The 14,277-nt window shown below is 46.8% G+C and overlaps 1 protein-coding gene across 14 annotated transcripts in view; it reads right to left on the reverse strand.

The window, feature by feature from the left end:
* Window positions 1-14,277, reverse strand: part of ST8SIA4 (ST8 alpha-N-acetyl-neuraminide alpha-2,8-sialyltransferase 4) — a 105,696-nt gene that overhangs the window by 64,553 nt on the left and 26,866 nt on the right. The window contains exon 4 of one of the 14 annotated variants that reach the window (XM_033085019.2): window positions 1,657-3,423. The exons of the other annotated variants lie outside the window; for them this stretch is intronic. Within the exon in view, the coding sequence (XP_032940910.1) occupies window positions 2,592-3,423 (832 nt within the window). The 3' untranslated portion in view covers window positions 1,657-2,591. Of the gene's footprint in view, window positions 1-1,656; window positions 3,424-14,277 lie in introns of those variants that run through there. 14 annotated transcript variants of the gene reach the window in all.

Below are 14,277 nucleotides of genomic sequence, written 5' to 3' on the forward strand. Positions count from 1 at the left end.
CTACAACCACCTGTTGCATGTACAGTAGTTTCACGAATACAAGCCGCACGGATTATAAGCCGCACCCCCGGTGCCTCGACAATGTTGCTGTCTTTGTCAATAGATAAGCTGCACCCCGAATATTAGCCGCACTTTCGTTCGTCGCGAGAATCCGTGCGCAGCTTTCACAAATTGGCCAATTAGTAACAGGATCGCGGCATAGCGGGCTTTACTGGCTCGGGGCGGGGCCAGGAAGGCTCGGCCCGCTCATGGTTGCCGACGGGGCCGGGTGGCCCAGCTCAGCGCCACGGCTTGGCGGGGCTGGCCGGGTGGTACTGCCGCCGCCGCCGGGGTCGCTGGCCCCCCTCTCCCGTCAGCACCGCCCCGCTGCCGCGTTCGCTAGCCCCGCCGGTGGGCTCGCCGGCCGCGCCGCGCCGCGTTCCCTAGCCCCGCCGCCGGGCTCACCGGCCACGCCGCGCCGCGTTCCCTAGCCCCGCCGCCGGGCTCGCCGGCCGCGTCGCGTTCCCTAGCCCCACCGCCGGGCTCGCTGGCCCCCCTCTCCCGTCAGCACCGCCCCGCTGCCGCGTTCGCTAGCCCCGCCGGCGGGCTCGCCGGCCGCGCCGCGCCGCGTTCCCTAGCCCCGCCGCCGGGCTCACCGGCCACGCCGCGCCGCGTTCCCTAGCCCCGCCGCCGGGCTCGCCGGCCGCGTCGCGTTCCCTAGCCCCACCGCCGGGCTCGCCGGCCGCGCCGCGTTCCCTAGCCCCGCCACCGGGCTCGCCGGCCGCGCCGCGCCGCGTTCCCTAGCCCCGCCGCCGGGCTCGCCGGCCGCGCCGCGTTCCCTAGCCCCGCCGCCGGGCTCGCCGGTCGCGCCGCGTTCCCTAGCCCCGCCGCCGGGCTCGCCGGCCGCGCCGCGTTCCCTAGCCCCGCTGCCGGGCTCGCCGGCCGCACCGCGCCGCGTTCCCTAGCCCCGCCGCCGGGCTCGCCGGCCGCGCCGCGCCACGTTACCTAGCCCCGCCGCCGGGCTCGCCGGCCACGTCGCGTTCCCTAGCCCCGCCGCCGGGCTCGCCGGCCGCGCCGCGTTCCCTAGCCCCGCCGCCGGGCTCGCCGGTCGCGCCGCGCCGCGTTCGCTAGCCCCGCCGCCGGGCTCGCCGACCGCGCCACGTTCGCTAGCCCCGCCGCCGGGTTGCCGCCGCCGCCGCCGGGCTCGCCGGCCGCCCCCTCCCGTCTGCACTGCCGCCGCGTTTCCTCGCCCTGGCCGGCACTGCAGGCCCCCGCACTGCCGGGCTCCCCCACGCTGCTGGTCCCGATTCTGCTGGGCTTCCCCCGCTGCCAGGCAGCCCCACCCGTCGGCCTTCCTGCTTCTGCCATGCTCCCCTGCACTGCTAGCCCCAGTTCTCCCGGGCTCCCCTGCCCTGCTGGCCCGGGCTCTGCCGCCCCCCCCGCCCCGCCCTGCTGGCTCAGGCTCTGCCGCCCGCCCCCCACACTGCTGGCCCCGCCTCTGCCAGGCTTTCCCACCTCAGCCGGGGCCGGCCGGGCTCCAGCTTGGCTTGGGGCTGCCGCAGGCTCTCACTTCCGTGTTGGCAGCTTTTAGAATTTTGTTAATGTATTAGCCGCCCCGGAATATTGGCCGCACTTCCGGGTTTCCACCAAAATTTTGGTCAAATTGGTGCGGCTTGTATTCGTGAAATTACTGTACTTGTTACAGTGGGATACATCAAGAGAAATTGTGGGGAAAAAACTGCTAATGGCTGGAGATATATGCAATGAGAAAAGAATGAGTAATGGAGTAGGTGCTCCTATATCTCACTTTCATCAAACTGGGTGATCATCCCTGGAATTGCTGTGCCATCTCTATGGCCCAAACATGCATAACATACATCGTCTTTTTGACAGCAAAGCTTAAAAAAGAAAATAATGCTATCAAAATCACAAAATATGCTCAAATGAGAAGTCAGTTATTTCACAGAGATTCAGTTCAACTTGCTTTGTCACTAAGTATATAGACAATGTATATGAATACAAAGGTCCAGTACATAGTATTCATAGACCATATTCCAAGTTAATTTTAAATAAAAGCCATCAAAATTTCCTCAAGTAAAACGACTATAATTTCCATTTTTGAGAACCAGAAGAATATTCTACCTACAGCAGAATAATGCAAGAAATGGTCATGAATCTGCACACATCTTAATCCTCTAACAATTGGTGTACTTGATGTTTACAAGTTGAAATAAATTCTAAAAACACTATAAAGCCACAGGAAAAAAGTGCTCTATACTGATGCTGTGTTTCATTAATATTGTCTCTCAGTAGAGCAAAGCCAAAAATATCCGTTATACAATAATAATCATATACATTCTGAGAAGACAAAAAATGAAAATAAGATTGTTGCCAGCAGACACATTAAACCTTTCTGAAACATACAGTGATTTCACGACAATAAGGCGCACCCTTTTGACTAAAATTTTGGTCCAAACCCAGAAGTGCGTCTTACAGTTCGGTGCGCCTTATATAATGTACAAACTTGCGAAATTTGCCAACCCGGAAGTGCGAGCCAAGAGAGCCGTGGGGGAAGCCGGCACTGCCGTGGCACTGCCGAGTGATTTGGGCTCCTAGCATTGCAGCGCAGCTCGGGCTCCCGGAACCACAGGGCAGCATGGGCTCCCGGCACTGTGGCAGGGCACAAGCTCCCAGCACTGCAGCGTGGCACGGGCTCCCGGTACAGTGGCGGGGCACAGGTGCCAGGCACAGCAGCGCAGCAGAGTCGCCTGGCAATGTGGGGTAGCATGGGCTTCCGGAACCCCGGCATGGCTCGGGTTTCCGGCAGCGCGGGGCGGCACGGGCTCCCAGCATGGTGGTGGGGCGCAGGCACTCAGTACTGCTGCGTGGTAGAGTTGCCCAGCAACGCAGGGTGGAACAGGCTTCCAGCATCCCAGCGCTGCTTGGGCTCCCAGCAGCATGGTAGGGAACAGGCGCCCGGCACCGCCACGTGGCAGAGTTGCCCGGCAATGCGGGGCGGAATGAGCTCCCAGTACCATGGCAGGGCATGGACTCCTTCCACCATGGCGGGGCACGGACTCCCGGCAACACAGTGGGGCACAGACACCTTGCACAGTGGTGCAGCAGTCTCCCGGCACCGCGGCACGGCACAGGCTCCTGGCACAGCAGTGCAGCTTGGGCACCTGGTATCGTGGTGCGGCTTGGACTCCTGGCTCTGCAGGGTAGCTTGGCTCCTGGCACCGCGGGGTGGCTCGGGCTCCCAGCACAGTGGCGCAGCTCGGGTGCCTGGCACTGCCGTGCAGCTCGGGTGCCTGGCACCAGCAGCAGCCCCGAGCGGCGCTGAGCCTGCCTGACCCCGGACCAAGCCAGTAAATCCCGTGATCGCACAATTCCATTACTATTTCGTTACTTTGTTGCACGTAGCGCGGATCTTTGCTGCTATTCCTTTAACAAGAAAATAAAGCAATGAATTTCTATCACTGAAAGCCTTTTGCGTTTTTTAAACTTTTTTTTTTAAAAACCCCACAGAAGCTACAACAGTGAAGCATTGAAAATTATATTTTAATGCATGAAAAACTAAGAAATGGAAATTAGACATATCCTGAACACTGTACCTTAGCTTTTTAATGTGAAAATACCATCACACATTACTATCTATAAAAAGCATACTCAATAGGGCAATTATGAAAATATACAGAATTGTTATAAATCTGGTAACAGAAAATTTTAAAAAATCTGCAACCTTATGAAGACAGAAAGGGTTAAAAAATTTTATTAACCTTGCAATAAATTTGGGGAAAAAATGGTTTTCATTGTTTTGGAGAAGCACTTTGGAGCTGTTAGAATGGAATGTAGAAAGCAACAGTAGTTTGAACTTTCCAAAATGGAGAACAGCTAAAAAGGAAGTTATTTAGATGAAGACTGTTCTGAACCTTTTCACCTCTTAAGAGTCAAAGAGGAAAAAAAAGCAGTGTTCCTGAGTATCCAACTGTTCAGAAAACTACCAAATTAAAGGTTCCGTATTATCAACAATAGGAATAAGTATCCTTTTTTCTCAGGACAGTTATAAGAACTTTCAGGCTAACCCTATCCAAATGCTCTACATTTGGATGCTCACAGGACATGTATTTATTTAAGCAGCCTCTTTAGAGTCCATGATCATTTGTATATGAGTATAGAGAAGTCACTTTCGACAGGCATTTCCTGAGCATTCTAGACTTCTGCCCTTAAATATCCTCCTAAATCACCTGCTTAAGGACTAATTCCTTTTTAAAAAACCCCCCAACAACCCTAAGATGTGGCTACAGGAGTCAAGACCACCCACACCTGGTTGACTGGAACAATTCCACTACTGCTCCTCTTTCTCATACATGCAAATCCCTGAGCAAGAACTTTGAAAGATGATAGATTTCTTCTGTTTTCATTTAATGTTTCAAAGTAGTGTGACAAGTTTAAGGAAGAAACAGAAGACGAAAATAGAGCTGCCACATCTGAGTTCTGAAATAAGTCTAATGAGCTAGTCATGATGTATTCACATGTTATTTTTAGAAGAAGACTCATGCTTTAAAATATGTGTGTTAAATTGGCAACTTTGCTTTCAACAGATCTTCTGGCTCCAAGGATTTAGCTCTACTTGGCAGGATGGCCATGGTCCAAACAAGGTCTACTAAAAAATATTTGGAGATAAAAGCTGGTACGAATTACAAAAAACAAGTTCCAGAACATAGGTAAATTACTATTCTAAATATCTTTATTCTGACAAATTTACCATGCTTTTTCCCTAGAACATGAAGGAACAACACACATTAATGAAGCTACTAGTAATTTCTTATTATTAAAGTGTTTTGCTAAAATAAGATACCACACCTCCATGGTATGATTAAGTCTGTCCTTTTCTTCTGCCTGACCATATCTGCTGTCTTCTGCTCATACCATATATGATGCTTGCTTCTGCATATCACAAGTGCCCACAAAAATCAATACACTAGAGAGAAAATCAAAACAGATTATCATCACCTACATACAGAGCAAACCAAGACATGCATTAAAGGATGTATTCTTTCATCTCAAAAGGAAAAAAAAAAAGGACAAGATTTTTCATGTCAACTTCACTAACCACAAGGATGGTCAAGTTAAAAAATGAAAGTCAAAGTATGCTGGAAAAATAGACCTGCATTTTCCCACCAAAATTTTATCACCAGTGATGGCAAAAATATCCATTTGGTTCCTAAATGCTGGCAGAGTTACCAGGAAAAAAACTCCAATGGGAAAAGAAAAGTTGTAACATATAAACTAGGCACTTCAATCCAAAGAAAGAAACAAATAATATTGTCTCATGGCTGTTCCTTGTCAGACCAGCCCTAACCTACTGAAAAAGCTTCACTTTTTATTTAAAAATAAAAAATAAAACTGCTTATTCTGATTTTTGATATTGTTCAGATTCTGAACCCAAAGCTGAACTGTTTGATACACATTAGTCTCCAGAAGTAATTCCAAGTTATTACTCGGCAATGTTCAGTATTGTTATTTTACTCTTGCCCAAAATACAGCTGCGTTTCTCAGAAACTCCTACATAACCACTGCATATCAAAATATACCACTTATAATAATAAGTTCATATGCTCTGTAAGATTCAACAGTTAACTCAGCCCTGTCTTAATAATTTCATCATGAGAAAGTGCAGACAAAGTGAGAATAAGATGTATTTATTCATCTAATCAGATATTTTGGAATGCTTCAGACTCTCTCTGGGTATAAGATCAAAATGCAGTACACATAAGCCCAGCACTAGAAGAGAGTAGCAGGGGCACACAGATCAACAGCTCCTAATGGGGTCTAAAAGCATGAGAGGTAAAAAGAAAAGGTATGCAGGAAACAGAAAATAGTTCATAGTCATCACAGTTTGCGATTTTTTTAATAGTAAAGAGTTTCCTTTCTTCCAATTTTAATTAGATAGACCACATTTTCTACTGCCAAAATAGGCATGACTTCACTAATCTTGTTCTGTGTGTTTGTCCGTTATTATTAGCACCTTCACACTACCATTAATCTATTGTGTCCTCATCATTGTCACAGACCTTCACCGTCAGTTTTATCATTAAATTAATAATATTGTTAGCATTAACTCTAACATAAGAACTACTCCTAGCAGTTACGCACATATGCATAATGCACTTGGCATCACAAGATTCTACAAAACTGTCCTTCACCAGCCTATACACCTGGATACATTCAGTAACTTCCTTTGACAATATCATCACGTGGCACGTAAGTGAGGATATCTGACTTCTAGAGAGATCACATAAAAGTAAAAAGATTAACAGTATCATGGTACATTTTAACACCAGAACCCTAACAGTGATAGAGGTAAGTGTTTATGAAGCACTGCAGAACTTCATAATTACAGTAATTTCACAACTATAAGGCACACTCTTTTGACTAAAATTTTTCCCCAAACTCGGAAGCATGCCTTATAGTCCGGTGCGCCTTATAGTCCGGTGCGCCTTATATGATGTGCAAAGTTTGGAAATTTGTGAAGCTGGAAGTGCGATCTGTGAGCTGAGTCGGGACCCGCGGGAGCTGCGGCCGTGCAGGGGGAGTCGGGAACTGTGGGAGCTGCGGCTGCCGGGTGGGGGAAACCGGGAACTGGTGCGGCCGCCGGCTGGAAAGAAGCAGGGGGAAGCGGCGCGGCCGGGAGGAAGCGCCAAGAAGCGCCGTGGGAAAGTGCCAAGAAGCGGTGAGAAAGTGCTGCAGGATAGCATCGAAAAGCGGTGAGAAAGCGCTACGGGAAAGCGCTGAAAAGCGGCGAGAAAGCACCGTGGGAAAGTACCACGGAAAAGCACCAAGAAGCGGCGAGAAAGCACCGTGGGAAAGCGCCACGAGAAAGCGCCGGAAAGCGGCAAGAAAGCGTCGTGGGAAAGTGCTGAAAAGCGGCAAGAAAACGCTGCGGGAAAGCACCGAAAAGCAGCAAGAAAGCACCGTGGGAAAGCACCGAAAATAGCGCTGCTGGCTCCGTAAGCGGCACCAGCCACCACCGCCACTTTGGCCCCATAAACAGCGCTGCCGGCTCTGTAAACAGTGCCGCCAGCCCCGTAAGCGGCGCCACTGTGGCCCCAAAAGCAGCACCGGCTGCCACTGCCGCTGTAGCCCCATAAACAGCGCTGCCGGCCCCGTAAACAGCGCCGCCGGCCCCAAAAGCAACACCAGCCACCGCCACCACTGTGGCCCCATAAACAGCACTGCCGGCCCCGTAAGCAGCACCACTGCAGCCCTGTAAGCAGCTCCGCTGGCCCCGTAAGCGGCGCCGTCACTGTGGCCCCGTAAACAGTGCCGGCCACTGCCGCCTCTTTGGTCCCATAGACAGCGTCGCCGGTCTGTAAGCAGCACTGGCTACCACCGTTGCTGTAGCCCCATAAACAGCGCCACTGGCCCCATACGCAGCACTGGCCGCCGCCACCCCTGTGGCCCCGTAAACAGCGCCTCCAATCCTGCAAGCGCCGCCGCGGTCCCGAAAGCAGCGCCGGCCACTGTCGCCACTGCGGTCCCGTAAACAGCGCCGCCAGCTCCATAAGCGGCGCCGCCGTGGCCCTGTAAGCAGCGCCAGCCGCCACCGCCACTGCAGCCCCGTAAACAGCACCGTCAGCCCCCGCCGCGGCCATGGCCCCAAGCTGCACCAAACCACTGCCACCCCGAGCCCTGCATTGCCAGTCGGCGCTGGGGGTGGGTGGAAGTGCCGGGCCCTGTGGACAGGGAGGACGTTTGGTGCTGCGTTTAAAGGCTACACCAATCTGTGAAAAATGTTTGTAAATTGAGTGCATGCCGGTAAACTCCACGATTGCGGGATTCCGTTACTAATTCGTTACTTTGTTGCGCGTGGCACAGATCATTGCAGCAAAAAAAAGGTGTGCCTATAGTACGGTGCACCTTATATGATGTACAAAGTTGCGAAATGTGCCGGCTCTTGGGGGGGTGTGCCTTATAGTCCAATGCGCCTCATGGTCATGAAATTACTGTACACCATGTGATTATGTATCAAATGATGCATAACTTTTTCTAAATGGAAGATGAGGAATGTAGGAAACTAACTCTGACGAACGATTCCTTTTTTTTCTTTAACTTCAGTTGCAAACTAATTCCTTGCTATTTAAACAGATGCTATATAACTATATATGCATTGAAACTTCAATAAATAAATATAATACAGTTTAAATTATAATATGTAAATTCTAAAGCATCTTAACTTTCATTTGTAAATAAAAAAAAAATTAAAAAGTCACCGCATCGAAACTCCTTATAGGAAGGAGGGCCAAGTATGTTATTCCCAAAAGATTAGACACTATTATTCAGAATATATGTCTGACTCACTAGTTGTTACACAGATCACTTTAACTGTCATACCATATAAAAGATGTTTCATGGAATCATAGAATGGTGTGGTTTGAAAGGTGGCCTTAAAGATTATCTAGTTCTAAACCTACCACCATTGTCAGGGACATCTTTCACTACACCATCTTGCTCAGAGTCCCATCCCACCTGGCCTTAAACAAACACTTCCAGGGATGGAATATGCACAGCTTCTCTAGGCAGCATGTTCCAGTTCCTCACCATCTTCACAGAACACCCGCATCTCTCTCCAGTCTAATGAATTGATTAGCAACAGTAACCTCCTACTGCTCCTATTAAGATTCATCAAGCCTTTAGAATATTATCTTTCCTCTGTGTAGTTGAATTAGTAAAAACCTCCTATCAGATATCATCACCTAGTTTCATGGCAAGTTAAAACATGTGGAACAGCATGGGGATGACTGCAAAGGAATTCAACACATGATTTAAAATAGAGTGTGTACTTTACCTTCTCTATGAAAATATTAATCTAGAAAATCTAGTATCTAATTCTTTCTGTAGTCTTGTGTCCTGGAGTGATGTTATTGTATTCCCTATGTTATAAATGAGAAACAAAAGTCTCAATTTGTAGCAAAATTTAGATAGCACAGCAGCTCTGAGGAGAAATCAGTGGTCACCACCTACTCCATGTTCCATCAAATCTCTGTTGGCAGCTTCTTCTTATAGTGTGGTCTCTCATGGTTATCAATAATTTTTGTTTTCTTGATGTCATAATTTTTCCAGACAAACAGTGGTAGTTGAAATAGACATCCATGTGAACATCTCTAGAAGTCAGTCCCATAGATAACCACCTGGTCTTGGTAAAACTGCCAGAAATTGGGAAGTCCTGGTCTTGTAGATAGGCAGTCATTGATAAAACAAAGGCAGGAAGTATGATTTTGCAAAATCAATCAGACTATTGGAAAGTCTGACTTTACAAAGTTGCAGTAGATACAAATTATTTAGAAACATAATATTCATGACAAGGGGATTAAAACAGAATGATTTAATAATTCCTCCATCAAGGCTCCACACTTCATTTCAGATCTTTGTATTTTGGTTTATACAAATCCCAATACTTTTATGATTAACACGAATCTTGTATCAATTATCACACCTATCACCTGCTTGTGCCCAAAAATAGGCCCCATAGCTTTAAATTAAGCCCAGAGAGAGAGAAAGAGGAAAGCGAAGAGATAAAATTTTTTCATCGACTGTGTTTAAAAACACAGAGATAAGACTCACAGTTTTTCCCAACTCACAGCTTTTTCTCTCCAAAGAAAAAGAGGTTAAGTAATTTCTTTGCCTTTTAAGGTAGATTTTCATTCATTAAATGAAGTAGACATTTTTCCTGGAACTGTAGCTTCATCTTCTAGAACTATTCAACTTTTCTCCAATCCAAAACATCAAAACATCGCCCAGGAGCCCCCCACACTGCGGCCCAGGGGTTGGATGTGCACTCAGAAAAAGACTGAACCACACATATAGAAAAAACTCTGAATCTCTTAAAAGCAGCAAAAAGTTTTATTATTTAACATTATTCATTCTTTTCATACCTGTAAACAACTTGCTTGTTACAAAAATAATTTTTTAACTTTCTCCCAAAAGATCCTTTTGAACCTTAAGAAACCTTAAGGGCCTGTAAAAAAAGTTGCTAAAACCTACTCTTCATTAAACAAAATACCCTTTCAGAAAGTTTCCTCCTAAATTTGTTCAAAACCAAGATATCCTGTTAAATTAATCACATTTAATCTCAGAGACAATACAAAAGCATGCCATAGGCTAAATGCATTTTAAAACTGTGGTAATTACTTTTGGATTTTGTGGAGAATTAGGGATGGACGTGCGGAAGACATCGAGCTGTACAGGTAGATAGGACCCCTCCCCTCTGCAGTCAAAGTTGTCTAACCCCTGCTCAGCAGCCGGCCGCACCCAGCCAGACATGAGCAGAAGGAAACGATGCCGACTGCCCAAGCTATAAAAACCCCTGTAACCTTTTAATAAATGCCATTTGCCATTTACCAAATTGGTGTCTGTGAACACATGGACTGAGTGGCCCTGGAATGGGTCGCCGTGCCGTTCCTGAACCAGGTCACTATGCCTTAGGAAGGCAACAAGTGGTGCCGAAACCCGGGACGCTATTATTGTCCGGGTTTGAGGAATCGCCTGGACGGGTGAAGGGCGGCTGTGCAGCTGGACCAGCGCAGCGGGGACGACGCCCCGAGACCAGTGAGAAGGATGGAAGCTCTCACGCAGGCCGTAAATGAAATTCATAGGCAGTGGGGTATTGATTGTAAGCTCAAGGACTTTATTCTTGCAGTGCCGAGACTGTTAAAGATAGGGGTTATAGATTGCCCGGTTGATATACTTCATCCGGTGATATGGGAAAAGTGCACGGCAGCCCTAGCTGAGGAAACCATGTCCTCAGGCTCAGGGGAAAAACTTAAATCATGGGGTAGAGTAGTATAGGCTCTACAAAAGGCTCAGCAAGAGCAGGAGACCTGGAAGGTTGCGCGAACTTGTTTATTGACTACACCGCGGCTGGGGTTGAGGTGACTACACAGACCGCGGATGAGGTCGATTCCACTGAACGCATGGACACATGGTCGCAAGACCCATGTCCGCAGCCACTGGGGCCGGACTCACCATCTGAGGGAGGGGAGTGAGTGCGGTCGTTCCGGCATGGGCTAGCGGAGGAGGTGCGGAACGCCGTTATAACATCAGAGCCCAAAGGGGCTGCAAAAATGCTGCCGCCACACATGTTCAAAAATGACACTGAACCTTGTGAAGATGGGAGGGGCGCTGACACGGGTGGTGGAAATGCTGAAGGTTCGCCGAACAGCGCAGGTGAGCAGGAAGGAGGGATGACTCCCAAAAAGGGGCTTAAGACCAATCAAAGCGCTCGTTTTAAATAATGTCCTTATAAGACAAGAACCTCCCCCAGCAGGAGGTAGGGTGAACCCAGGGGGAAGAAATGGCCTGAAACTACGAGAAAGAGGCGGGGTCGAAGCCCGAGAAAAAGGCTCTGGAGCCCGGAAACATCCAATCAGTCGACTTCTGGCTCCGAGTCGAGCTCCAGCTGGGTGGTGCTCCCGGTCACGGTCCAGCCTCAGAGGAGAGGGGTCCCGACCCTGACACAGCCTCTGTAGGGCGCGTCATCGGCAGAGAAAGAAGGTGTCATTCTGCCCCAAGTCACGATGGAAACCTCTGCCCGGTATCACCATGGAAACCTCTGCCCACAGCTGCCCAGAGAAAGAAGTCCCCGACAGCACTCCACAAATACCCAGGAGCACCTTGAAAAGCCACCGGAACCAGGAAGGGAAAACACCATAGCTCCGAAAAACTCTCCAGCTCAGAAAACCTCTAGTTTCAATTCTACTGCAATTGTTTCTTTGTATCAAAAATCGAAAGTGGATCAATTTCAAGAAATCGCTGTACAAGAAAATACCCAGGACATCCAGAAAAATAATACAAAACAACTTAATGTTACCAAAAAGCCAGAAACAGCTCCAGCTCCATCTGATCCTGCTGTGATCTCCGAAGCCAAAGTAGTCATCACACTTTCAAATTCATTTACATATCCAACTGAAAACTGCAAGTTGCTAAGAAAAGAGGGAGAAAAACTATCTAGTTTAATCAATACCCAGCATCCATAGGGACAAAGAAATTTCTCCCCAGGAAATAAACATTTACACACTAACCTTTCATTAAGCTATAAGGGAGAAAAACACAAAGATTTAAAAAGAGAATGTTTGCAACCAAGTATCATTTCCAAACAGCCACAATCAGACGAAAAGCCACCATCTCAAGCAAAATGTGGGACTCAAACACCTACACAAATTAGAATGTAGAAAAAACCTTTAAAAAATATCCACCAAATAAAAATAAAAACTTGAAAACTTAAAGACATTAATCCAAGCGATGTTTGCCCTCAGGAAAGTTCAACAGCTGCTTTACCCATCCCAAAACTAAATTTGTTAAAGCCTGTACATTTTGCAAACTTTACTAATTTAATATTTGCCTTGTTCTCTTGCAGTTGCTAAAAACGTGTTTTATCAATGCAGCAAATACATGTTAATGTCTCTTAAATGTATATTGAAGTTGGCACCACACTGCTTGTTAATGTTGTTTGTATACATTGCACTAGCATTATATATTATTAGCCATCCAGAAAAACTTTAAGATGTTACTTCCTTTAATATTATAAGTTTAAGGAATCAAAATTATGTGAATTAGTTTAGTGGAAAATATTTCATTGTCAAATTAAAATTGGATATTTTTCTATCACTTTTCAAAACTGAGTAAAAGTTTAATTTAAAAATATAATAGAAAAATATTTTGCCTAGTCTAATATTTCAGCCCTGGTCAGGTTGGAATATTAGCTAAGCAAAAGAATGTTTACTATCAAAACCCTCTCAGTCTATTTCAATTGTGGCCAGATTGGAATGGACTGACAAAGGGAGAAAATTATAAAATTCAGATATTTCTGAGTTAAAATTGAAAGCAAGTAATTTGGACTGGTTGATTTAGCCTAGTAAAAGTTAAAACCTCTTCCTTTGAAATAAACATGAAGAATCTTATCTGGAGAAGATTCTCCTAAGTTATCATTTAAAAGGAAAATTCTTGAACAATATTAAACACTAAAATAGAATTGTAAAATATCAACAATTATAATTTTCACCAAACTAAGGTAATTCAAAATGCACGTTTTTCCTCTGTTGTAATTTCAAAAACAAAAAAAGGGGCGAGAAAGGCAGGAAACTTGCCCAGAGACACTGGGCCACCCGAGCACTAGAGAAAGGCCCACTGGTTATAATTAAAAATGAACTAGGGGAGTGGGAGCAAGGGTGGAGACTAGTGCTCATGGGGCGAGGGTATGCAGCCGTTAAAAAAGATGGTGAAATTAAACAGTGTCCACTAAAATCTATCAAACTAGACCTTCAGAGTAAAACTAATGAGAGTTGTGAGATTCTATTTGCAGGACCAGATCATCAGACGCCCCCGCAACTCGTACACCCCACTACCTGAAGAGACAAACCATCCAGTAGCCTGGCACCGCCCAAGATGCCAGCAAACCCAAAGGAAAAAGAAGCTCAGCTGGGATGGTTCGAGTCATGGTTCAATCGGTCCCCATGGCTCACCACCCTAGTTTCCACCCTAATAGGCCCTCTCACTCTAATCCTACTAACTCTGATCTTTGGGCCTTGCATATTAAACAAATTGGTGTTGTTTGTTAAGAAGCGTTTAGAAAAGGTTAATGCTCTGTTTGTTGAACACCAACAGTTGCTTTGAGGCAGGCCTGTTACTAACATGTTTACAATTTTTATACCAGTTTTATTAACCTTTGTGCTTTTATAACATTTACATTTTATACGTTTTTTACTAATCATGAGGGAGGGGGGAAATGTGGAGAATTAGGGATAGGTGTGTGGAAGACATCGAGCTGTACAGGTAGATAGGACCCCTCCCCTCTGCAGTCGAAGCTGTCTAACCCCTGCTCAGCAGCTGGCCGCACCCAGCCGGACGTGAGCAGAAGGAAACGATGCCGACTGCCCAAGTTATAAAAACCCCTGTAACCTTTTAATAAACACAATTTGACATCTACCAAATTGGTGTCTGTGAACATATGGACCGAGTGGCCCTGGAATGGGTCGCCGTGCCGTTCCTGAATCAGGTCACTACGCCTTAGCAAGGCAACAGGATTTCCTCTGCAGTAAGTAAGGATGCTAATTTGAATAACTAGTGGTGCAAGTAAGACTAATGAGGAAAATGAAAGAGAAGTGTGTTATCGCTTCAGTTGCAACTTGTTAAAATAACTTTCAAATTAAATACAAAACTCACATATATTATTCTTTTATTTAAGTACTGCAAAACTGTTGTTTTTCTTTTCCATGTCCTTTCAGTATTTACTATCAC

The sequence above is a fragment of the Catharus ustulatus genome, chromosome Z, assembly GCF_009819885.2.
Source record: "Catharus ustulatus isolate bCatUst1 chromosome Z, bCatUst1.pri.v2, whole genome shotgun sequence".
In the NCBI taxonomy this organism is placed as follows: Eukaryota; Metazoa; Chordata; class Aves; order Passeriformes; family Turdidae; genus Catharus; species Catharus ustulatus.